Here is a 27,485-nt window from a genome sequence, read left to right as displayed (position 1 = left end):
CAAAGTTAATATTTTGTGCTCCTTTTTTTTCGTCCATGAAGTGACGGACTGGATTTCCCCCTGACCACACCCACAGCAGACGGGAATGGTACAGTTCTTAATCTGGTTCTCATTGTGGGTTGTGTAGGTGTGACGGCAAAAACAGAAATGCCGACCAAAGGGGGTGAAACAAACCAAAGACCTCTGCTCACACATCGGTCATCATTTGGAGTCTCACCCTCCTCGCTGTTGCGTTCTGAAGTGATGCAACCCTGCCGAAGGCGGCTGCAATCGCCACCAGCCGAGCCTTGCTGAGGCTTTCATCGCCTTGGGCGGGGGGGATTTCACGGAAGATGAGATCATGTCTTTGGACGGCATGTACGTACGTTTCTGACAGTGTTCAAGATGGTGGGAGACGTTTCAAATCAACACCACGTGCGGAGGAAAGCAAAACGTCATGCGATTCCAACGACGAGGTGAATATCGTAGACGAGTGCTGTATTTTCAGCTGTCATGGTGTAGGCACAAGCTAAGACAAAGTCATTGCAATGAAGACCGAAGCCAATTTGATCCGAGCTTAACTGACGGATAAAAGTCACATTTCAATGGCTTTTGGTGCCACTTCCTGTATTTGTTCCTTGCACCTTCCCTACTTTTAGTCAGGAAAAATACATGGAAACCTCTACAGTTGGGAGGTGGTCCAATTTGGAATTCATCCTGAATTTGGGTCAAAAATACCCACAAAGTACCCATATTTGGGTATACCTGCTTCCATGGCAAAACACATTGATACTAGAGATGTCCGATAATGGCTTGTTTGCCGATATCCGATATTCCGATATTGTCCAACTCTTAATTACAGATTCCGATATCAACCGATACCGATATATACAGTCGTGGAATTAACACATTATTATGCCTAATTTTGTTGTGATGCCCCGCTGGATGCATTAAACAATGTAACAAGGTTTTCCAAAATAAATCAACTCAAGTTATGGAAAAAAATGCCAACATGGCACTGCCATATTTATTATTGAAGTCACAAAGTGCATTATTTTTTTTAACATGCCTCAAAACAGCAGCTTGGAATTTGGGAAATGCTCTCCCTGAGAGAACATGAGGAGGTTGAGGTGGGCGGGGTTTTGGGGTAGGGGATTGCGGGGGGTGTATATTGTAGCGTCCCGGAAGAGTTAGTGCTGCAAGGGGTTCTGGGTATTTGTTCTGTTGTGTTTATGTTGTGTTACGGTGCGGATGTTCTCCCGAAATGTGTTTGTCAGTCTTGTTTGGTGTGGGTTCACAGTGTGGCGTATATTTGTAACAGTGTTAAAGTTGTTTATACGGTCACCCACAGTGTGACCTGTATGGTTGTTGATCAAGTATGCCTTGCATTCACTTGTGTGTGTGAAAAGCCGTAGATATTATGTGATTGGACCGGCACGCAAAGGCAGTGCCTTTAAGGTTTATTGGCGCTCTGTACTTCTCCCTACGTACAGCGGCGTTTTAAAAAGTCATAAATTTTACTTTTTGAAACCGATAACGATAATTTCCGAACCGATACCGATCATTTCCGATATTACATTTTAAAGCATTTATCGGCCGATAATATCGGCAGCCCGATATTATCGGACATCTCTAATTGATACCTTAAAGCAGGGGTGTCAAATCTATTTGCATGTGGCCCGGATTGGTAAAATCATGGCATGATTACTGCTACTGTCGTAAATGCAGAAGCAAGAAGCGAACATTTTGAAAAGTGACAAAGACAAAAAAAAAAAATCAATGGATGCTCGAAAAAAAAAATCTATAATCTAGCTAAGATTAAATATCAGAAATCAAGGGAAAAAATACTGATATTTGCACTAATACTTTTTTGGTCTTAAGTAACACTTGCCAGACACTGAAGCAAGTTAAATGGTGTTTTGACAAGTTATTTTCTTCTTCGGTTGGCAGATTATTTAGTTTATTTTAAGAAGTATGTCTCTGATTTTAGTACATATTACTTTACATTAGAGCTCTCAAACTCAATTCAATTGGGGGCCGCTGCAGGTAGAGTCTGGGTGAGGCTGGGCCGCATAAAGTATTCACTTCAGAATCCCTTTTTAACAATGTGATTGAATTTGTTCACTTTTCCTACCAACACCTATAGTGACCCTAAAGGTATGATGGGCCCAAAGTCATTATAGATTTAAAACTGAATGCAAAACATTTTATATTTTTGACAATGTTTGCAACACTAAATTGGCCCTAGTGAATGAATGTGAGTGTGAATGTTGTCTGTCTATCTGTGTTGGCCCTGTGATAAGGTGGCGACTTGTCCAGGGTGTACACCGCCCGAATGCAGCTGAGATAGGCTCCAGCACCCCCCGCGACCCCGAACGGGACAAGCGGTAGAAAATGGATGGCCCCATCTTTACTCGTATTGCTGCAACCTGCAACAATGCATCAGGCAGACTTATTTGATCATTGCTTCAAATTCTGGGCGAAAATAATGTGATTTGGGATAAAGACTGTGACGATCTGTCACTGCACTTCTGTTTGTGTTTCCTTGTTTTGTGTTTATTTTCTGCCAGCGCTCATATTTGGTTTCCATTTCCTGCATGTTGTCAATAAGGGGACTTTGGGGTGTTGTGTTTTCCCGGAATGCAAAGGAAAGTCGTGAAGGTAGGTACATGATTTAATAATGACTATAAAAAGGAATAAACAAAAGGCGCGCACAAGGGCGGAAGTACAAACTTGGCTAATGAAACAAAAACTTGCACAAAGGTAGAGACTATGAAATGTGAAAACGAAAACAAAACTTACCGTGGCGTGAAACAGCATGAAAACTATGGCATGGAACTATGGCTTGGAATGAAAGGTAGCAGAGGTAAACAGAGATAGTAAGGATAATGTCACCAGCACGATCAACAGAAACAGACAGGCTTAATTAGCAGTGACATGATTAGTGACAGGTGCGCGAGTGCAAAGCGTGAGACAGGTGCGTGACATGAGGACAGGTGAAAACTAATGGGTAGTCATGGAAACAAAAACAATGGAGCATAAACAGAAACTAAGGAGTCCAATAACTAAACAATACAAAACATGACTAAAACAAAACATGATCACACAGACATGACACATGTCTCCTCTGAGCGCTCGTTTTGCTCTCCTGTCCCTGATTGGCAGCCCGGCACCAGGGGCGCCGAAAAGAGGGGGTAAAGGAGACGGATTCTAGGGGCCCATGATGGAGGGGGGCCCAGAGAGGCCCCTAATGATGATGAAATTATAATACAGGGGGCCCTGTAAAGATTCTTTTCATGGGGCCCAAAATCCCTAGCGGCGCCCCTGCCCGGCACACCAGGTTGCAGTTGCCAATCAGGCTGCTCCTTATGCCTGCCTCGCCTGTTCCTCTGTGCTCGAGGATTGACTATGTTTAGAACCTTTGTATGCATGACCCTGTTTTAAGTATTAAAAGACTCTTACCTGCTCATCGTTCTCCTGGTTCCTACATCTTGGGGTCACAACTACAGCCATGCGGGTTCATGACAAAAGATTCTCTCAAAACACATATGACGCAATATGAACTCGGTTCTCCGGATTTCTGTAGGTGAAGACCTGCACCATTTTGGAGCTAAAAGTAGGCGTTGCAAAATGTGCTGAAACTGGTTAGAAAACAAGCTTAAAATCACTACTGTGTCTATTTTGGGGGGAGTTTTACCTTTAGGAGACATAATTTTTAGGCCCATAACTAGGGGTGGGCGATATATCGATAAACTCGATATATCTCGGGTTTGTCTCTGTGCGATATAGAAAATGACTTTATCGTGATATTCGAGTATACATTCTCACGCAGTTGCTTTTAGCTGCAGGGCATTACACTACATGCGTTTCTCACTCTGTTGTCTCTCCTTCTCACAGAGACGTAAAACAAGTGCACCTTCTTACACACGTCACGTGTGCAACGTCACACGCTCCCGCTGAGCAGAGGTAGCGACATGGTAACGTTACCTGTGATGCTAACGGTGCGGTGCGGGCGGTAATACGAGAGAGAGAAGGTGCGAATCTGGTAACAAATGGAGGAAAAATTAATTCCCAAGAAAAACACGTCTGGCGGTGGTTTGGCTTCAAGTGGGAATATGTTCAACATTTATGCGGCAAAAGCGTTGCTACAAAAAGTAGCAGCACTGCTAATGTAGCATCATTTGAAAAGTCACCCGCTAGAGAATGAGGAGTGCTTACTCCGCATGTCAACATCTCCGGCCGGTGCCACACCCACAAAATGCCGAGGCAACCATTTCCACATCTACACCGTATGAAAAAAAAAATCAACAACAGAAGGAGATAACGTCCGCAGGAACCTACCACGTAGTGAAGCACATACACTATTTGATTTCCTATTATGCAGCTCATTTTTATGTGACACTTATTGAAATATCTTGTGTGACATCATGCACAAAAGTGCACTTTATTTGTTTTTAACTATTGTAGTGGCGTTCTGTACAAAAAGTACACTTTAATTTAGTGTTGTTTTGATATGTCATCTTAGTGACATCATGCACAAAAGTGCACTAATAGCTTGTTTTAAAATGTCTCTGACAATCTTGCACTTTCTGTTTTGGAAATGACTTGAATGTTTGTGCCACTGCTTAATAACTGTTTAATAAATACCGTTTTGGTAAATTGACTTAGTTGTGATTTCCCTCTCTGCATGAAAGTTGAAAATGAGCATATATTAATGCAGTATGAACAAGAATGTTTTAATGTAGACAAATAGAATCATCATACTGGTGTGATTATATGTATCAAGTGTTTATTCAAGGCTAAGGCAAAATATCGCGATATATATCGTGTATCGTAACATGGCCTAAAAATATAGAGAAATAATTAAAAGGCCATATCGCCCAGCCCTACCCATAACTATGAAATAAGTGCCAATGTTTAATTTAATTGAAATCAATGCATGTTTTTGTGTCTCAATGTGGAAACAACGGTTTGTTTCCCCGCAATGAACCGCTGCTCCCTAGCACTCATGCACTCCTACACTATAAATTATTTCATTGAAAGTTCACAGCAAATTACTGGCTAATAAATGCATAACTTTCCCAGTAACATTTTACAGTAATTTAGGACGGTGTAGCTCATATGGTAGAGTGGCCTTGCCAGCAGCTTGAGGGTTCCAGGTTCAATTGCAGCCTGCGCCATCCAAGTCACGGTCGTTGTGTCCTTGGGCAGGACACTTCTCCCACCTTTCTTCCAGTGCCGCTAAAACTGGTGTATAAATATGTATGAATGTTTGATGGTGGTTAGACGCTTCCGTCAGTCTACCCCAGGGCAGCTGCGGCTACAAATGTAGCTTACCACCACCTTGTGTGACTGTGGAGTGAATGAATGATGGGTTCTCAGTTCTATGTGAAGCACTTAGAGCAGTGGTTCTTAACCTTGTTGGAGGTACCGAACCCCACCAGTTTCATATGCGCATTCACCGAACCCTTCTTTAGTGAAAAATAAAATGTTTTTTTTTTTCATATTCAAGACAAAGTTATATGTTTTTGGTAACACTTTAGTATGGGGAACATATTCTAAGTAACAAAGACTTAATTTAGAGTCTACTAATAAAAGTTTCAATCAATCAATCAATCAAAAAAAGGGTTAGGGTTAGAGGGTTAGGGCCAGGGTTAGAGGGTTAGGGTTATAATAAGGCCATGCAGAATAAGGCATTAATAAGTACTTAATAATGACTAGTTAAGAGCCAATATGTTACTAATTTCCATGTTAATAAGCAACTAATTAATGGTGAATATGTTCCCCATACTAAAGTGTTACCATGTTTTTTTTATTGGTGCACAAAACCGTGCATGAACATCACCTTGTTCAAACAACAAAACCAACACAGTGCATAAACTCACAACAAATTACACACCTGCAAATCAGTGTGACTTTTGCTGTTGCCGTATCCGTAATACGCCGATAGGGAAAAGTTTTTATTTACACGATGAGTCGGGTGTGTCTTGACCTCTGCCGAACCCCTGAGCCTGACTCATCGAACCCCTAGGGTTCGATCGAACCCAAGTTAAGAACCACTGACTTAGAGTGTCTAGAAAAGCGCTATGTACATTTAATCTATTGTAATTTAATTTGAAACTTCTATACAGCAATTTACTGTAACTGCAGAGCTCTGATTTTACGGTTCTTTACACTATAGTTAGAATTACAGTATATGCTGTAACTTCACAATTGTAATTTTGCAGTTAATGATTCACTCTATTAAACAGCATACAACCACTTCCTGTACAAAAGTGAGAAAGAGGGACAAATCATTTTGAAAATAATTTGTTATATTACAGCGGACTATGATTACAGCATGTTACTGTGAAATAAGAGTTAATTGCTGCATAATATAAGGGTATCATGATTTTTTACAGTCATTTGCTGTAATGTTACAGTCATTTTTGATACAGCATTTTACTGTGAAAATCTTGGACATTTTTTACAGTGTAGACCAGGGGTCCCCAAACTTTTTGACTCAGGGCCGCGTTGGGTTGAAAGAATTTGGTTGGGGGCCTGTCTATCCATATACAGTTGTGGTCAAAAGTTTGCATACACTTATAAAGAACATAATGTCATTGCTGTCTTGAGTTTCTAACAATTTCTAGCACTCGTATTTATTTTGTGATAGAGTGATTGGAGCACATACTTGTTGGTCACAACAAACATTCATGAAGTTTGGTTCTTTTATGAATTTATTATGGGTCTACTGAAAATGTGAGCAAATCTGCTGGGTCAAAAGTATACATACAGCAATGTTAATATTTGGTTACATGTCCCTTGGCAAGTTTCACTGCAATACAGTACAATACTATCATACAGGAACGTTTTTTTAAATAATGTTTTACTGAACTGCAAATCATTGATTTGCTCAAAACTTGGCGAAAATAAATATAGTAAAAATTAAGTGCACATTTTCAAAGTATTTGCAGTTTGCAATAATATTGCAAACAAGATACAGTTCCTAATCAATAATGTAGTAAACACACTCAAAAACAACCTAACATATAGTGCACCATTTCCTCTTCTTTAGTGATTGGCATCACTAAATTGGCCCTAGACTGTGAATGTTGTCTATCTGTGTTGGCCCTGTGATGAGGTGGCGACTTTTCCAGGGTGTACCCCACCTTCTGTCCGAATGTAGCTGGGATAGGCTCCAGCACCCTCCGCGGCCCCGAGATGGGACAAGCGGTGGAAAATGGATGGATGGATAGTTTATTGTTGAAGCAAACAAGTTTGTTTACCTTTTTTAGATGACAAAGCTGATCTCTTTTTTTGGTACAAGGCGACCTGAGCTCGGTGTGATTACTTACAGATGTCCAACGTTCTCAAGGAAATAAAACAAATTCACATTTCGTCTGGAGTTGCAAGTTGATGCTCTTGTTTGTGTAGTACAGTTGGTTTATCCTTGCTGTAATCGTGCCTCTCCGAGGTACGACAGATCAGCTGTGGTGATATGAATGCAGGACTTGGTCTTCACAGATGTTAGATGTTGGCACAGCAGCACCAGCTGACTGGAAGCAGCAGTCACTGATTGCTGAGGACGTTGACTGCTGCTTGCTTTCAACTCAGAGTCTCCGAGACACAAAACAAGTCTCCAAAATCCCCGGTAAAAGTTATTAGATTTGTCTCTAGCAGCTGTTTATAGAAGACGTCGCTATGAGGATCGACAACACTGTCGGTGCCAGACTCGAGTACGTGTTTTGCTTTGAGATGGTATTTTAAATGATGTGTGCCAATGATAACAAATGTTTATCGCTGCAATACCAACAAGTTATCTTAGTTTTATCCAAAGTTCTTTTTTATAGCGAAATTGGCCACCTCTCATCGTGATCACAGACTGTGGAACACATGCACACGTTTTCCGGGTTAAGCCAATTCATGTGTTAATGCATTAAGGTTGACAGCCCTAATATATATATATATATATATATATATATATATATATATATATATATATATATATATATATACTACCGTTCAAAAGTTTGGGGTCACATTGAAATGTCCTTATTTTTGAAGGAAAAGCACTGTACTTTTCAATGAAGATAACTTTAAACTAGTCTTAACTTTAAAGAAATACACTCTATACATTGCTAATGTGGTAAATGACTATTCTAGCTGCAAATGTCTGGTTTGTGGTGCAATATCTACATAGGTGTATAGAGGCCCATTTCCAGTAACTATCACTCCAGTGTTCTAATGGTACAATGTGTTTGCTCATTGGCTCAGAAGACTAATTGATGATTAGAAAACCCTTGTGCAATCATGTTCACACATCTAAAAACAGTTTAGCTCGTTACAGAAGCTACAAAACTGACCTTCCTTTGAGCAGATTGAGTTTCTGGAGCATCACATTTGTGGGGTCAATTAAACGCTCAAAATGGCCAGAAAAAGAGAACTTTCATCTGAAACTCAGCAGTCTATTCTTATTCTTAGAAATGAAGGCTATTCCACAAAATTGTTTGGGTGACCCCAAACTTTTGAACGGTAGTGTATATATATATATATATATACAGTATATATGATAAAATAAAATATTTATTATTTTTCTTTTAATTTGGGCAGCTCGTGGGCCAGATTGTGGACGCTGACGGGCCGCACCCGTATGTTATGGGACCCTCGGTGTAAACTATGGGCGAGGCACAATTATCTTTGTACTCATTTGTGTGGCCATCGTGTTGAGTCATTTTTAGTGCATAGTGAATGTAGGCGGCTGTTCAAACTGTACACTGACTACTCTAAAGTACACTGTAAAAAATGACCGTAAAAACTTCAGCAAGCAATTGTTAAATATCAACAATAAAACAACGTAGAATCTAAAATAATTGATCACAGTAGTAAATGCAGGAGACCCCTGCAAACCAAGAAACAGTAGACAATACTATGGTTATATTTTGTAGATAACACATGACTTTACTGTGCAAATAAAGAAAAATTGTACAATGCAAAATACTGTAATGTCACAGGCATGCAAATACTCTAAAATTGACGGTATTATTCTGTCTGGATTAAAGATTTTGCAGAAAGTACATTTAAATTCACAGCATATTTTAATTGTTTTAGAGGTTTGTGTTAAAGCATTAACCTAGTTAGGTTTCGGCTGACAACATGTTTTCTTGTATTTCTGTGGCAAGTCGTTTCAGACATGGAGGGGTTCCCATCAGGCAAAAGACATTGATACAACGTTGATTAAAACTGATATTGAAATATTGTTGCAAAATAGTTGTATTTGTAAATTGAGACAACGTCGATGTCTAACGTTGGATCCACGTTGTTGGTTGGGAAATTACCAAATTTCAATGGCCAAAACAACGTCACAACCTGACATTGAATAAACGTTGTTTCAACATTGTCATCATCATCATCATCAGCAGCAGCCGTTGTCAGTCCACTGCTGGACGAAAGCCTCAGCATGTTTCTGCCATAGTGAACGATCTCTCTTGGCGTACTCTTCATGCTGGTTATTAGCCTACACCTTCCACGCTGGCTTGGTGCGGGTTGGAAGGGGTATTTTATATCAGAGATCCTATAGACTAATTGCCTTACTGGACTGTTGAACTTAGTCTGTCCTGTTGGTTGTCCGCGCCCCAATTACCCAGGGACCCGCTCAGCTTTATGGCGCTGACCGCCCGCCAGTCACAAGAGAAGGTGCAAACGGTTCTTTGTGTGCATTTTATAGACGTTAGTTGGGACTCACTAACCCCACACACAACCTCCCATCTCATGCCTGGATGTAGTTTAACATCATACCCAGGACATACAACAATGTATTTGTGTTGTAAAACATTGGTTGGCAAATGACCTCACGACACGAAGGTCCTGGGTTCGATCCTGCGCTCGGGATCTTTCTGTGTGGAGTTTGCATGTTCTCCCGTGACTGCGCGGGTTCTCTCCGGGTACTCCGGCTTCGACCTCCAAAGACATGCACCTGGGGATAGGTTGATTGGCAACACTAAATTGGCCCTGGTGTGAATGTGAGTGTGAATGTTGTCTGTATATCTGTGTTGGCCCTGTGATGAGGCGGCGATTTGTCCAGGGTGTACCCCGCCTTCCGCTAGAGTTCAGCTGATATAGGCTCCAGCACCCCCACGACCCCAAACGGGACAAGCGGTAAAAAATGGATGGATGGATGACCAAAGTTCAATGGTCAAATCAACGTTACAACCTGACATTGATTAAAAGTCGTCAAAAAGCATGTTTTTCTAACGTTAGGTTTGAGTTGCTCAACGTCAGGACCTAATTCAACAATTGTCAACATTGTTTCAATCTCTTGTGCCTGCTGGGTTAATAAGTCTACGTGCAACTGCATTGAAATGAACCACGCTGAGTGTTTAAGTGTGTTGGAACTGGTTGCGAGAAGCTATTTAACAGATACGGCGCATTTAAGGCACATTTTTGATAGTTCACTTGAAGGCCATGTTGTGAGTTGGCCAGTGAAAGGTTGTACAAATACTAAAATCCTCATGTCACATGTCTCAGAAACGCAGGCGTTTTGCAGACACTAGTTTTGGTGACAGGGAAGCATGGTTAGCGTTAATGGCTCACAGTGAAAAGGTACTGGGTTCGATTCCCGGGCTAGGGGTCTTTCTGTGTGGAGTTTGCATGTTCTCTCCGGGTACTCCTGCTTCCTCCCACCTCCAAAGACATGCACCTGGGGATAGGTTGATTGGCAACTATAAAATTTGCCCTAATATGTTTTACGATTAATTCCTGGCAACCACAGCTGCCAGTATTTTACATTAAATGCTATAGTTTTTAACATATTAACAATATATCTTTTTTTTCCCATAGTAATTTACTATAAGCAAAAACAGTTATCAACAGTAAAACTAACAGATCCAACATCAACATACCGTAATTACCTATGGATCGTGATCATATTTTTTTCCGGTGAATTCCTGGCAACCACAGCTGCTGGTATTTGACCGTAAATTGTGCAGATTTTCTTTTTTCTCCAGTGTATAAAAAAGCTTGCGTTAACACATCCAGGGCGTACTGCCTTGTTTTCACAGCAATGTAATCAGGTTAGAGTTTCACTCGAGCCGTCAAATTACCACTTGCTTCCTTTGAAAAGGCTCCTAATCTGTTCTCGCCCCCCACAATCCCCTGCACCACCGTCCCGCCACTTGGCAACGAGACAAGGTCAACACAGAGAGCGTCTTCTGCTTTCCCTCCCCGTAATTCCTCATCAGCAGCAGAACAACAGACCCCAACGCCCCCCCGGCCCTCCCTCTATCCTTTCATCCTCGCCGCTCTCTGAGAAGCGAGGGAAAGACTAAAGATGGAGAGGTCCGATAAAAAAAAGGGGTAACAATGTGGAGAGAAGCGGCAGAGAGAGGGGCCGGCGTGTGGGAGGCAGATGAGGTCAAGAGCATAAAACAGAAATCGATCTGGCTCGCTGTCCTCCTCCTTTGTCGTCCAGACTCCAAAGCAAGACGCTGCAGTGTTTCGCATTCCTGAGAGCAGAGCAGATTCACCCAATTTGTTTCCACTCTGAGCGTGTGCCAGTAAATAATAACCAATCCCAGCTGTCGCCTCGGCTCTCGCGCTTATTCTCCATGGGGGGAAACTACCAGCAAAGAATACATGACAAAAGTCATGTATGTTCCTTTAAAAGGTCTCCCTGTTATGCAAAAGTATTTGTTTTAATGATGTTAAGACAATAATATGCATCCATAGAGCCTGTTTAGGAGCATCGAACGTGAGAAAAAGCTATAATCGCCCTCCCTTTTTTTGTCACACATTTATTTTTGAAGTTCCGGGTTTTCATTACGTAATGAAGGAAATCGTTGCACATTTGGAAATAAAGCTCTAAGGCCCTGTTTACACTAAGCTGGATAACCTTATCCGCATACTTGCCAACCTTGAGACCTCCGAATTCGGGAGATTGGGGGGAGGGGGGGTTTGAGGTGTGGGGGGACGGGGTTGGGTGGTAGCGGGGGTGTATATTGAAGCCCGGAAGAGTTAGGGCTGCAAGGGATTCTGGGTATTTGTTCTTTTGTGTTTATGTTGTGTTACGGTGCGTATGTTCTCCCGAAATGTGTTTGTCATTCTTGTTTGGTGTGGGTTCACAGTGTGGCGCATATTTGTAACAGTGTTAAAGTTGTTTATACCGGCACCCTCAGTGTGACCTGTATGTCTGTTGATCAAGTATGTCTTGCAGTCACTTACGTGTGTCTCCAGAAGCCGCATATATTATGTGACTGGGCCGGCACGCTGTTTCTATGGTGAAAAAGCGGACGCGACGACAGGTTGTAGAGGACGCTAAAGGCAGTGCCTTTAAGGCACGCCCTTAATAATGTTGTCCGGTTGAAAATCGGGAGAATGGTTGCCCCGGGAGATTTTCGGGAGGGGCACTGAAATTCGGGACTCTCCCGGAAAAATAGGGAGGGTTGGCAAGTATGCTTATCCGTGTCCACACACAACAATGCCACCGTTTAAGACCCCCGCCCCCCTCCGTCTGCCGTCGCAATGCGACCTAGTACGCATGCGCGAAAAAAAAAAAAAAAAAAAAAATCCACCTGAGCGTCCATCTGCTCCAAGCTCTCCAGTAGATGACTTTACTTCCCTGTGAAGTTGTTATTTAAAAGAGCTACATTGTAAATAGTTTGCTGTGCATTTTACGAGAGATGTCCGATAATGGCTTTTTTGCCGATATCCGATATTCCGATATTGTCCAACTCTTAATTACCGATTCCGATATCAACCGATACCGATATATACAGTTGGGGAGTTAACACATTATTATGCCTAATTTTGTTGTGATGCCCCGCTGGATGCATTAAACAATGTAACAAGGTTTTCCAAAATAAATCAACTCAAGTTATGGAAAAAAATGCCAACATGGCACTGCCATATTTATTATTGAAGTCACAAAGTGCATTTTTTTTTAACATGCCTCAAAACAGCAGCTTGGAATTTGGGACAAGCTCTCCCTGAGAGAGCATGAGGAGGTTGAGGTGGGCGGGGCGCGGTTGAGGTGGGGGGGGGGGGGACATAGGGGGTAGCGGGGGGTGTATATTGTAGCGTCCCGGAAGAGTTAGTGCTGCAAGGGGTTCTGGGTATTTGTTCTGTTGTGTTTATGTTGTGTTACGGTGCGGATGTTCTCCTGAAATGTGTTTGTCATTCTTGTTTGGTGTGGGTTCACAGTGTGGCGCATATTTGTAACAGTGTTAAAGTTGTTTATACCGGCACCCTCAGTGTGACCTGTATGGCTGTTGACCAAGTATGCATGCATTCACTTGTGTGTGTGAAAAGCCGTAGATATTATGTGACTGGGCCCGCACGCAATTGCAGTGCCTTTAAGGCACGCCCCCAATATTGTTGTCTGGTTGGAAATCGGGAGAAATTCGGGAGAATGGTTGCCCTGGGAGATTTTCGGGAGGGGCACTGAAATTCGGGAGTCTCCCGGGAAAATCGGGAGGGTTGGCAAGCATGACTGGGAGACACAACTGCTCTGTACTTCTCCCTACGACCGATAATTTCCGATATTACATTTTAAAGCATTTATCGGCCGATAATATCGGCAGTCCAATATTATCGGACATCTCTACATTTTACATTTGTTTGCTGTGTTTTATGTGCAAGTTTTTAAATTCGAATGTACCTCCTTTGAACAATATTCAGTGTTGTGGTATTTCAATGAACTAGAACCCAGTGTGCTGTGGAGCCCTATTGTAGTGAATCACACCTGAGCCATCATACATGTGGGTTGACTCCGCTGTTGGGGTATTCTTTCGTGAGATATAGCGACAGGGGATAAGCTGGGTCACCCAAAAGAAAAACAGGGAACGGATCTTCATCTTCCAGCAGTTGTTTGGGACACGGGGGGGCATACTTGCCAACCCTTCCGATTTTCCCGGGAGACTCCCAAATTTCAGTGCCCCTCCCGAAAATCTCCTGGGACAACTATTTTTCCGAATTTCTCCCGATTTCCACCCGGACAACAATATTGGGGGCGTGCCTTAAAGGCACTGCCTTTAGTGTCCTCCGCAACCTGTCGTCATGTCCGCTTTTCCTCCATACAAACAGCGTGCTGGCCCAGTCACACAATATATGCGTTTTTTACACACACATAAGTGAATGCAATGTTTACTTGGTCAACAGCCATACAGGTCACAGTGAGGGTGTCCGTATAAACAACTTTAACACTGTTACAAATATGCGCCACACTGTGAACCCATACCAAACAAGAATGACAAACACATTTTGGGAGAACATCCGCACCGTAACACAACATAAACACAACAGAACAAATACCCAGAACCCCTTGCAGCACTAACTCTTCCGGGACGCTACAATATACACCCCCGCTACCACCAACCCCGCCCACTTCAACCTCCTCATGCTCTCTCAGGGAGAGCATGTCCCAAATTCCAAGCTGCTGTTTTGAGGCATGTTAAAAAAAAAAAAAGCACTTTGTGACTTCAATAATAAATATGGCAGTGCCATGTTGGCATTTTTTTCCATAACTTGAGTTGATTTATTTTGGAAAACCTTGTTACATTGTTTAATGCATCCAGCTGGGCATCACAACAAAATTAGGCATAATAATGTGTCAATTCCACGACTGTATATATCGTATCGGTTGATATCGGAATCGGTAATTAAGAGTTGGACAATATCGGAAGATCGGATATCGGCAAAAAAAGCCATTATCGGACATCTCTAGTTTTTTGTATTGTTGGCCCAATATGGCTCTTTCAACATTTTGGGTTGCCGACCCCTGGCCTAAGCAAAGGGCTAAGACAAAAAGTAAGAGGGAGAATTGAGGCGCAGCCTTATTCAGAAATACTGTAATACTGCACCTACAAGGCTGAAACGCTTAAAGTACTTAAAATGGACACTTTCAAAGTGGAATCCTCCCAAATGATGCACCGTTCCCTTAGTGATGGAGCATCCTTTTTGACTCCGGGAGCGTCCTCCACGATTCACTTTGGAACGGTGGAAATACGGAGGAAAAAACAAGGCAAAGGAAGTTCAAAATTAAAAATAAAGGGAGGAGAAAAAAATGTTGCGGGAGTGAGCGAGCAGGCGAGGTATGCTCTGCTGGAGGACTGGGAGAGGACAACCACAGGAAGGAGGGAGATGGCGAGAGAGAGAGAGAGAGAGAGAGAAAGCGAGAGACGGGTAAATAGCGGCGAGGGAGAGGCCACATCAGGGCGCCGTGGACGCTTTCCTGTATGTAGAGAGGGGGAGTTGGGGGGTGGGGGAGTCATCACTCTCTGCACGCGTGTTGGTGTATTAAGTGGGGCGTGCCTGGTGTCGTGTAATTGTATGCATGTGTTAACTAGCTCTGGATGAAAGCCCCCCCCCCCCCCCCCCCCCCCCTTGACATGTGTTTAGGATCTATACGTGTATGTGCGTGAGAGGCGGAATGGCAGGAGAGTGTTTTTCTAGGCAGGAGGGGATCCATAAGAGGGTCTGGGCAGGCTGCCACAAACATAGGTCATTGAGGGGAAAAAGTGCTGGAGGAGCTGCTGGAGGTTGGTGCTGGTGTTTTTGGGGGCAGGAGGGGGCTGGGGGTCCTCTAACGTGGGGGTTTTTAGTCTGTATGTGTACATATGGTCCTGCGTGTGCATGCTTCCACAATAACGCCACATTGACGCGTGTGTGTGTGTGTGTGTGTGTGTGTGTGTGTGTTCTTGTATTTCTACCATTCTTGAGACATCAACAGGGAAAAGTACCTTCCATATGAGGACCGGTGAACAAGTTAGGACATAAATCATGGTCCCAATACGGAAAACCATTGCATCTAATAGAGAATGTCTCATTTGCACTCCTGGTGGTGAAATCTGTTAAAATTAGGGTGGTCCCAAAAAGGAGGGATTTTTCAAATTGACTGTGTGTCGGTTTTAGAAGTGCTCCGCCTCTGGTCAACATATGAAATAACAAGTGTGTGTAAAAAATTTAAGTGCTACCCCTGTGGTCAACATATAATAATAATAATAATAATAATACCTGGGATTTATATAGCGCTTTTCTAAGTACCCAAAGTCGCTTTACATGTTAAAAACCCATCATTCATTCACACCTGGTGGTGGTAAGCTACTTTCGTAGCCACAGCTGCCCTGGGGTAGTCTGACGGAAGCGTGGCTGCCAATTTGCGCCTACGGCCCCTCCGACCACCACCTATCATTCATTCAACATTCAATCACCGGTGTGAGCGGCACCGGGGGCAAGGGTGAAGTGTCCTGCCCAAGGACACAACGGCATGGTAAGAGGCGGGGAGCGAACCTGCAACCCTCAGGTTTCTGACACGGGCGCTCTAACCACTACGCCATGCCCCCCCATATACAGTAACAAGTGTGTGTAAGAAATTGAAATGCGCCCCCTGCGCCCAAAATTACTAAAGAAAAATTAATAAAGGTGTATATAGAGACATACTGTAATAACTTGAAGTAAATGATGAAGATTAAAAAACAATTACAAACAAAAGTTAAAATTAAATTAAAAACAAAAACAAAAAGCAGTCTTTTTCTCACAATGTGTCGACTTTTTTCTTATAAAATTGGGAACAATTTCTCATATTTTTTCTGTTTCTGTAAAATTGCAATATTTTCTCGTAAAATTATTACTTTTTAGTGCAGAATGGTGACATTTGTCATATAAAATTCTGACTTTTATCACAATATTGCCAATTTTTTTGTTGTTCTTGTAAAATAGTGACATTTTTTCAGTAAATTCATGACTTTTGTCATAATTTTGCCAATTAAAATTTCCGATTATTGTTATAATATTGCCAACATTTTTAAAGTTTTCTTATAAAATTGTGACTTGTCGAGTAAAAGTACGACTCTTTTCATAAAAATGCCAAAATTTTAAGCTTTTCTTGTAAAATTGCGACTGTTTTTGAATAAAATTTGAACTTCTATCATAATATTGCACACATGTTCAGTTTTTCTTGTAAAATTTTGACTTGCGTTTAATAAAATTACGACTTTTATTATAATACTGCCAAAATTCTAAGATTTTCTTCTAAAATTCCAGGAAATTTTTCACAACAGGCTTTTTTATATTTGCATAGTATGTATATATTATTAATGTTGTAAATACAAATCTTTATATATCTAGAAAGGGTGGTCCTAAAGAGGTAGGCATTTTCTCAGGTCTCAAAAAGGTAACAAATACAAGAATGTGTGTGTGTGTGTGTGTGTGTGTGTGTGTGTGTGTGTGTGTGTGTGTGTGTGTGTGTGTGTGTGTGTGTGTGTGTGTGTGTGTGTGTGGGTGGGTGGGTGAGAGAGAGAGGGATAGACAGAAGTCAGTGAGTTTGCAGTGGAATGTGAAACCATAGCGGCCTTCATTGCAGTTTAGCCTCTGCCTACTATTATGTCCAGTGATGGCACTCTGAACACGTTATTTGTATTGACACTATTTAAGTTTGTACAAACACGAGTAGCAATATACAGAACAGTAATTGTGCCTTGCCTGTGGTCTGGGGCCGCATGAGTGCTGCTGGGCACTGGGGAGCTGCGGTTCATGTAGCTAAGTTTGTGATTTTTTAAATAATGGAGTAATTAAACAATTGTTTTTGTTCACAACAATTATTTGTTATTGTTTTATATATATATATATATATATATATATATATATATATATATATATATATATATATATATATATATATATATATATATATATATAAATGTATGTATATATATATATATATACATACATGTATGTATATATATATATATATATACACATGTATGTATATATATGTATATATATATACATACACATGTATGTATATATATACATACATACATTCATACATGTATATACGTATATATACATACATACATGTATATATGTACGTATATATATACATACATACATACATGTATGTATATATATATATATATATATATATATATAAATATATATATATATATATATATATATATATATATATATATATATATATATATATATATATATATATATATATATATATATATATATATATATATATATATATATATATATATATATACACACATATACACACACAAACAATTATTACTTAGAATGTTTGTTTTTAAAGCTAAAACATTTCCATTTTAAAACAAAATTATTTTAAAATGTGTTTAAGATCCATACATGTATGTGGTGTGTTTTCACCAAAAACAACAGGTACATTGTCTCACAAGTTAATTGTGTCTGGCCTACAGTCAAGCAGGGGAGGTGGTAGCATCATGATCTGGGGGTGCATGAGTGCTGCTGGAAATTATATATATATATATACATATATATATATATACACAGATATACACAGATATATATATATATATATATATATATATATATATATATATATATATATATATATATATATATCTCAGTATATTATATAACAATTTGGGTGCTGACATATACGGTAACATATTGCATCATTTACGATTGTATTATTTTCTCAAACCTATTCATCAATGAATCTACTAATTTACTGTTAATACCTGGTTACTTTCTGTTGTTACATGGTTCTATCTACACTTCTGTTCAAATGTGATAAGCGCTTATGGTATTTTTTTATTGTTTGGCTCCTCCAAACTTCATTTGGACATTAATACAAATTTGGATATCAATCAGTACAGTGGGGAAGGGATTCATATGGTGCCATTCCTGGGTGGATCTGGCGTGAGAAGAAGGTGGGAGGGGGTTTATCATTTTGCAATGCAGTCTAATGAAATGATGGAAAGCGCCACTCGACATTGCAACTGACGCTGTGGTCAAAGTTGGAATTGCCACAAAACACATTTTAAGGTTATACAACACTCTGCTGCTGTCTGGCGCCAAAAGTGGAAAGTGCCCCCCGTCATGTTTTATGTTAAAGTTAAAGTTCAAGTACCAATGATTGTCCCACACACACTAGGTGTGGTGAAATTTGTCCTCTGCATTTGACCCATACCCTTGTTCACCCCCTGGGAGGTGAGGGGAGCAGTGGGCAGCAGTGGTGCCGCGCCCGGGAATCATTTTTGGTGATATAACTCCCAATTCCAACCCTTGATGCTGAGTGCCAAGCAGGGAGGTAATGCGTCCCATTTTTATAGTCTTTGGTATGACTCGGCCGGGGTTTGAACTTACAACCTACCGATCTCAGGGCGGACACTCTAACCATGTGTTAGGTAAATCGCGATGAATGGGGCCGTATGAATCCTCTTCCCACTGTAGTTACAGGGGCACTATTGGTCATACCAATGCGGATACTGATATGTCAAACTTTGAAGATCATTGAATTATAAACATTTTTATCACAATTATCATCACACAAAAACACACAATAGTGACGCATTTTGGCTTAAAAACTAAGGATAAAAGTGAAGTTATAACACTGAAACGCCCTCAAGAAGAGGTGATTTAAGACATGGCTAGCTAGCTAGTGGCTAAAGTCCAGCCACAGTCAGCAGTGTTTTAGCTACTTCCAAATCACTAATCCTTATCTCCATGGCAACAAATAAAGTAAGTTTCTTACAAGTATCATCCCTGCAGGACGAGGAATAACTAGACATGCTTCACTACACACCGTAGCTCACCGGCATCAAATGTAAACAAACGCCATTGGTGGATCTACACCTAACATCCACTGTAATGATACCAAGTACAGGACCGTATCTAGTCGATACTACTATGACTACGTCGATATTTTTTGGCATCACAACATCTTCTTTCGTTTTTTAAAATGTATATTATGTTTATAAACTCAGGAAATATGTCCCTGGACACATGAGGACTTTGAATATGACCAATGTATGATCTAGGGCTGCAACTAACGATTAATTTGATAATCGATTAATCTGTCGATTATTACTTAGATGAATAATCGGATAAAAGAGACAAACTACATTTCTATCCTTTCCAGTATTTTATTGGAAAAAAAACCCCAGCATACTGGCACCATACTTATTTTGATGATTGTTTCTCAGCTGTTTGTACATGTTGCAGTTTATAAATAAAGGTTTATAAAAATACAATAAAATAAAAAATGAAAAAAAATTGCCTCTGCGCATGCGAATACAATAGATCCAAAGAAACCATGACTGAATTACTCGCCAACTATTTTTATAATCGATTTTAATCGATTAGTTGTTGCAGCCCTAGTATGATCCTGTAACTACTTGGATTGATACCCAAATATGTGGTATCATCCAAAACTAATGTAAAGTATCCAAACAACAGAAGAATAAATGATTATTACATTTTAACAGAAGTGTAGATAGAACATGTTAAAAGAGAAAGTAAGCAGACATTAACAGTAAATGAACAAGTAGATTAATAATTCATTTTCTACCACTTGTCCTTAATAATGTTGACAAAATAATAGAATGGAAAATTACACAATATGTTACTGCATACGTCAGCAGACTAATTAGGAGCCTTTGTTTGCTTACTTACTAATAAAAGACAAGTTGTCTTGTATGTTCACTATTTTATTTAAGGACAAACTTGCAATAAGAAACATATGTTTAATGTACCCTAAGATTTTTTGTTAAAATAAAGCCAATAATGCAATTTTTTGTGGTGCCCTTTATTTAGAAAAATATCGCAAAGTACCAAAAAGTATTACAATAATTTTGGTACCAGTACCAAAATATTGGTATCGGGACAACACTAGTCCAGGGATTTATTTCCTGAGTTTGTAAACAAAATAACAAAAACAAACAAAACAAAAAATTGTGATCATAACATTTCTGGATCTAACCACTGTGGTATTCTGTCCTTTCTATAGAACTGCACTCACTTTTGAGAGGTACCCCAGCAGGCACTAGACATTGATACAACGTTGATTATACATACATGTCCTTTAAAAGTGACTTTAAAACAACATTGCAAAATAGTTGTATTGGTAAATTGTGACAACATAGGTGTTTAACGTTGGATCCACGTTGTTGGTTGGGAAATGACCACATTTCAATGGTCAAATCAACGTCAGAAACCAACATTGAATAAACGTCGTTAAAAAGCATGTTGTTTCAACGTTAGGTTCGAGTTGCTCAACGTCAGGACCTAATTCAACAAGTTCTCAATGTTGTTTCAATGTCTTGTGTCTGCTGGGACTGTATGTGTCACCCCTGTGATAGACCGTCTTAAAAAAATAAAAATAAGCCACACAAAAACAAAGAGAAACTATTTCTCATACTGTTTTTCTTACTGTTGCTGAAGCCGTCACAGCGTGCACGCAAACACACGAGCTTCTGGCAGGGAAATTACCGTGACTTGCACGCTAGTGGAAAGTTGAGGCCAGGAGCTTTTAGGCGTCCAGTTAGTCCGCCTGTTCAGTCCACATCACAAACACCAGTGGACGCAAACGACGGGCTGCAGAATTTTTACACTTCGAAATAACGTGCACGTGTTGCGTCGCTGCAGCTGTTGCGCATTTCCTCGCACGTTCACTTCTTTCTCCTGCAGTGTTTTTCTCACCCCCCCCCCCCCACCCTAAGTGCCCCGAGAAGCACATTACTGGCTTTTGAGTCACTCGGCCCAACAAGAATTCCTGCTCTTGAGTCACAGAGCTGCTTTTTCGCTCCAGAGTATCACATGGCTTGGAACGGAAAACTAGCTTTTAGCTTGTAAAGTCAGGAATGGTTATAACGTGCTCACGCTTTGACGCTTCGCACAGGATCCAAAGCTGAAAAAAGACAAAATAATATGTAAAGACTTCCGCTGTGATTGCTTGAACTCACCAAAAATCTAAAAAAAACCAATGGTGACACAGTTAATGAAAAGCCTCCACTCAGATTGTAGCCTAAAAATACCCTAAAAAGTCCTCTGTTAACCCACTTTAGTATTCTTAAATATCACACAAGTGGTAAAAGAAGTTAACCCCTGTAAACATAAAAACCTTCCACCATGATTTTAAACCAAAAATACCCTTAAAAGTCAGCGTTTGACACATTTTAATATTATTAACTGTGACACAGGTACAAAAAGAAGTAAACCATTAATCAAAAAAACCCTTTTAGACTATAAATACCCTTAAAATTCCTCTTTCAACACATTTTAACAGCCTTAAATGTGCTGCAAATGTATAAAAAAGTTAACCACTGTATTTTAACTCACTAAAAGTATCTTAACTCTGATAAAAGTGTAAACAGAAGTTAACCACTGCTAACATAGAAACGCTACACTTGGAATTTAGCCTAAAATTCCCTTAAAAGACTTCTTTTAACACAATTGAAGTCTTAGCTGCGACACAAGTGTAAAAAGCCTCCACTCAGTTTTTAGCCTAAAAATACCCTTAAAATGCATCTTTTAACCCACTTTAGCATTCTTAAATATCACACAAGTGGTAAAAGAAGTTAACCACTGTAAACATAAAAATCTTCCACCATGATTTTTAGCCTAAAATACCCTTACAAGTCCTCTTTGAATCCATTTTAACGTTATTAAAAACGCTACACTTGGAATTTAGCCTAAAATGCATTTAAAAGACTTATTTTAGCTGTGACACAAGTGTAAAAAGCCTCCACTCAGATTTTAGTTGAAAAATACACTTAAAATTCCTCTTTTAACCCACTTTAGCATTCTTAAATATCACACAAGTGTTAAAAGAAGTTAACACCTGTAAACATAAAAACCTTACACCTTGAATTTTAGCCTAAAATACCCTTTAAAGTCAGTTTTTGACACATTTTAACATTCTTCACTGTGACACAAGTGTAAAAAGAAGTTAACCACTGTAGACATGAAAAGTCTCCACTCAGATTTTAGCCTAAAAATACCCATAAAATTCCTCTCTTAACCCACTTTAGCATTCTTAACCCACTTTAGCATTCTTAAATATCACACAAGTGTTAAAAGAAGTTAAACCCTGTAAACATAAAAACCTTCCACCTTGAATTTTAGCCTAAAATACCCTTTAAAGTCAGCATTCGACACATTTTAACATTCTTAACTGTGACACAAGTGCAAAAAGAAGTAAACCATTAATCATAAAAAAAAACTTTTAGACTATAAATACCCTTAAAATTCCTCTTTCAACACATTTTACCAGCCTTAACTGTGCCACAAGTGTATAAAAAAGTTAACCACTGTACACTTAAAAATGCTACACTTGGAATTTAGCCTAAAATGCCCTTAAAATACTTATTTTAACACAATTTAAGTCTTAGCTGTGACACAAGTGTAAAAAAAAGTTAATCACTGTAGACATGAGAAGCCTCAACTCAGATTTTAGCCTAAAAATACCCTTAAAAGTCCTCTGTTAACCCACTTTAGCATTCTTAAATATCACACAAGTGGTAAAAAAAGTTAACCATTGTAAACATAAAAACCTTCCACCATGAATTTTAGCCTAAAATACCCTTAAAAGTCAGTGTTTGACACATTCTCAGCCTAACCCTGTACACATAAAAACCCTCAACCCCGGCTCTAGTGTAAAAATACCCTTAAAAGTCATATTTTAACTCTTTAAAAGTATCTTAACTGTGATACAAGTGTAAAAAGAAAATGTTACACTTGGAATTTAGCCTAAAATTCCCTTAAAATACTTATTTTAACACAATTTAAGTCTTAGCTGTGACACAAGTGTAAAAAGAAGTTAACCACTGTAGACATTAAAAGCCTCCACTCAGATTTTAGCCTAAAAATACCCATAAAATTCCTCTTTTAACCCACTTTAGCATTCTTAAATATCACACAAGTGTTAAAAGAAGTTAACCACTGTAAACATAAAAACCTTCCACCATGATTTTTAGCCTAAAATATCCTTAAAAGTCAGCGTTTAAAACATTTTAACATTATTAACTGTGACACAAGTGCAAAAAGAAGTAAACCATTAATCATAAAAAAATCTTTAGACTATAAATACCCTAAAATTCCTCTTTCAACACATTTTAACATTATTAACTGTGACGCAAGTGTAAAAAAGAAGTTAACCACTGTAGACATGAAAAGCCTCCACTCAGATTTTAGCCTAAAAATACCCTTAAAAATCCTCTATTAACCCACTTTAGCATTCTTAAATATCACACAAGTGTTAAAAGAAGTTAACCACTGTAAACATAAAAACCTTCCACCATGATTTTTAGCCTAAAATATCCTTAAAAGTCAGCGTTTGACACATTTTAACATTATTAACTGTGACACAAGTGCAAAAAGAAGTAAACCATTAATCATAAAAAAATCTTTAGACTATAAATACCCTAAAATTCCTCTTTCAACACATTTTAACATTATTAACTGTGACACAAGTGTAAAAAAGAAGTTAACCACTGTAGACATGAAAAGCCTCCACTCAGATTTTAGCCTAAAAATACCCATAAAAGTCCTCTATTAACCCACTTTAGCTTTCTTAAATATCACACAAGTGTTAAAAGAAGTTAACCACTGTAAACATAAAAACCTTCCACCATGATTTTTAGCCTAAAATATCCTTAATAGTCAGCGTTTGACACATTATAACATTATTAACTGTGACACAAGTGCAAAAAGAAGTAAACCATTAATCATAAAAAACCCTTTGGACTATAAATACCCTAAAATTCCTCTTTCAATGCATTTTAACATTATTAACTGTTACACATGTGCAAAGAAAAGTAAACCATTAATCATAAAAAACCTTTTTAGACTATAAAGACCCTAAAAATCCTCTTTCAACACATTTTAACATAAGTTAACCACTGTAAAGATAAAAATCATACACTCTGATTTGAGTCTAAAATACACTTAAAAGTCAGATTTTAAACACATTTGAACAGTCTAAGCTGTGACACAAGTGTAAAAAGAAGTTACCAACTGTAATATCCTCCTGAGGAGTGGACATTAGTTTTTGTTTGTTTTTGGACATGTGTTTATAATGCAGCAATTTTGCATAACATCTGCGTAAAAAGAGCTTTTTACAAGGATTGAACAAATGTGTGCGGTCCTCCCCAGCAGCGCTGCGGACATCGAAGGCGACATGCTCTCCTCGGATGAGCCGCTGGACCTGAAGCTTCCCTCCGGAAGGACGCATTGTCCCCTCAGACTGGGGAAGAGGACGTCATCCTCCATCTGCGCACCCCTCAGCGCCACACGCCCTCGTCTTATCTACACCACTTTCCCGTCCCCGCCGTCTTCCCCAGGTAAGCCTCAACGACATTGCTGCCATTGTCCATCCATGGTGTCCTCATCAGGACCCGTGATGCCACACTGCACACATGAGCCTGATTAGCCTCCTAATGCAATCCTCAGTGCATCCCCTGTGCTCCTCTGCTCAAAGCCCACAGTGTGTTGTGTCCTCACATTGTCCTCCCTTGGTTTGTCTCACAACACGACAAGCGTGACTCCCACTGACTTAAAGAGGCCTCAGCAAAAATCACTTACGAGCGTCTGTGCGGACTGAATGGCAAACTTTGTGGTGTTAATTCTGCTCCTGCTAACCACGTTGGCGAGTGTCACACCTATATAGACGCATTGTTCTGTCAAATAAAGTCGTAATATGTCCAAAATAACGCAGTGTCATGAGGACATTAGGTCAGAATATTACAAGAATAATCTTATCTTAATATATTTTATCCCTATGAGAATGAACTCATAATATTACGAGAAAAATGTGTAATATTAGGAGAAAAAAATCGACATATTAAAATAAGTTCTAAATGTTACGAGAACAGAACAACTTTTGCATTAACAGAAGAAATAATATGGATATTATGAGAATAAAGTTGTATATTTATACAAAAACTTTATTACTTTTGGTTTATTTCGAACATGAACACACTTACAGCGTAGTACATCACACAATTTTGTATCATTTCACTTTACATCATGTCCGAAAAGGAGTAGGAAGAAGCAAAGCTTATTTAATCCCACCCCTTTCCCACTTCAGAGCGTTTACAAATATATACATTCATTTACTATTTTTTTTATAGTAAAATGACATCCGCGAATGAGTAATACAACAGTTTTTTAATATGTAATTAGTTAAGCCAGTCATTATAAACATACTGAGATGAAGAATATCTTATTTTTCATAAGGTTGAAAGTAGAGATGACCGATAATATCTGCCTGCCGATATTATCGGCCGAAAAATGCTTTAAAATGTAATATCGGGAAAATATCGGTATCTTTTTTTTAAATTATCGGTATCGTGTTTTTTAAAAATTAAATCAACATTAAAAACACAAGATACACTTACAATTAGTACACTAATCCAAAAAACCTCCCTCCCCCAATTACACTCATTCACACAAAAGGGTTGTTTCTTTCTGTTATTAATATTTCTGGTTCCTACATTATATATCAATATATATCAATACAGTCTGCAAGGGATACAGTCCGTAAGCACACATGATTGTGCGTGCTGCTGGTCCACTAATAGTACTAACCTTTAACAGTTAATTTTACTAATTTTCATTAATTACTAGTTTCTATGTAACTGTTTTTATATTGTTTTACTTTCTTTTTTATTCAAGAAAATGTTCTTTTAATTTATTAATTTTTTTTTAAAAAGGACCTTATCTTCACCATACCTGGTTGTCCAAATTAGGCATAATAATGTGTTAATTCCATGACTGTATATATCGGTATCGGTTGATATCGGTATCGGTAATTAAAGAGTTGGACAATATCGGAAATGGGCAAAAAGCCATTATCAGACATCCCTAGTTGAAAGTATTTCTCATAGTTCTTCTTCTTTGTACTTTGTAAGCACTAATAATTTGAACAACCTCTTAAGCTGGATCATATCAGTACAATGTTTAACTTCTTTACTTAATCCATTCCATCATTTAAAAACTGTTTTTAATATTAGGTTAGTAGAGTCTTTTTTTTTTTTTTTTTTTCAAAGAAAAAGGCAGATATTTTTTTGAGAATAATAAAATGGCATTACAAGAAGAAAGTACCTAGAATCAAGTTTTTATATTTCAAGAATACATACACTCATATTGTGAGAAATCTTTAAAAAAGAAGGTGGAATAATGTTACAAGAATAACGCTGTAATGAAGCATTTTGAGAATAAAGTGGCATAATGTTACAAGAATAAAGTTGTAATGCAGTATTCTGAGAAGAACGTGGAATGTTGCTACAATAGTGACGTTGCAATACTGTGAAAAGAGAGTGGAATATTGTTACACAATAATATTGTAATACAGTATTTTGAGAAGAAAGTAGAACAGTGTTACAAGATTAATGCAGTAATAAATTATTTTGAGACTAAGTGGCATAATGTTAAAAGAATGATAAACAAGGAATAACATTTTGAGAATAAGTGGCATAATGTTACAAGAATAAAGTTGTATTGTAATATTCTGAGAAGAAAATGGAATATTGTTACAAGAATAAAGTTGCAATACTGTGATAAGAAAGAGGAATATTGTTACACAATAAAGTTGTAATACAGTATTTTGAGAAGAAAGTGGAATATGTTAAAAGAATAACGTTATACAACATTGTTTTGAGAAAAAAGTGGAATAATGTTACAAGAATAACGCAGTTATAAAGTATTTTGATAATAAAGTGGCATAATGTAAAAAAAATAAAGTTGTAATGCAGTATTCT

At 38.8% G+C, this 27,485-nt stretch overlaps 1 protein-coding gene across 3 annotated transcripts in view; it reads left to right on the top strand.

The window, feature by feature from the left end:
• The window catches only part of LOC133633501 (zinc finger protein GLIS2-like), a 78,746-nt gene that overhangs the window by 29,587 nt on the left and 21,674 nt on the right, over positions 1-27,485 (top strand). For 2 of the 3 annotated variants that reach the window (XM_062026037.1, XM_062026038.1), the window contains exon 2: positions 24,880-25,067. In XM_062026037.1, coding sequence (XP_061882021.1) covers positions 24,905-25,067 — 163 coding nt within the window. In that variant the 5' untranslated portion in view covers positions 24,880-24,904. The remainder of the gene's footprint in view (positions 1-24,879; positions 25,068-27,485) is intronic. The other variant, XM_062026039.1, reaches the window with a different exon arrangement.

This window comes from Entelurus aequoreus, linkage group LG18 (assembly GCF_033978785.1).
Source record: "Entelurus aequoreus isolate RoL-2023_Sb linkage group LG18, RoL_Eaeq_v1.1, whole genome shotgun sequence".
In the NCBI taxonomy this organism is placed as follows: Eukaryota; Metazoa; Chordata; class Actinopteri; order Syngnathiformes; family Syngnathidae; genus Entelurus; species Entelurus aequoreus.
This window is presented reverse-complemented; position numbering and strand designations above follow the sequence as displayed.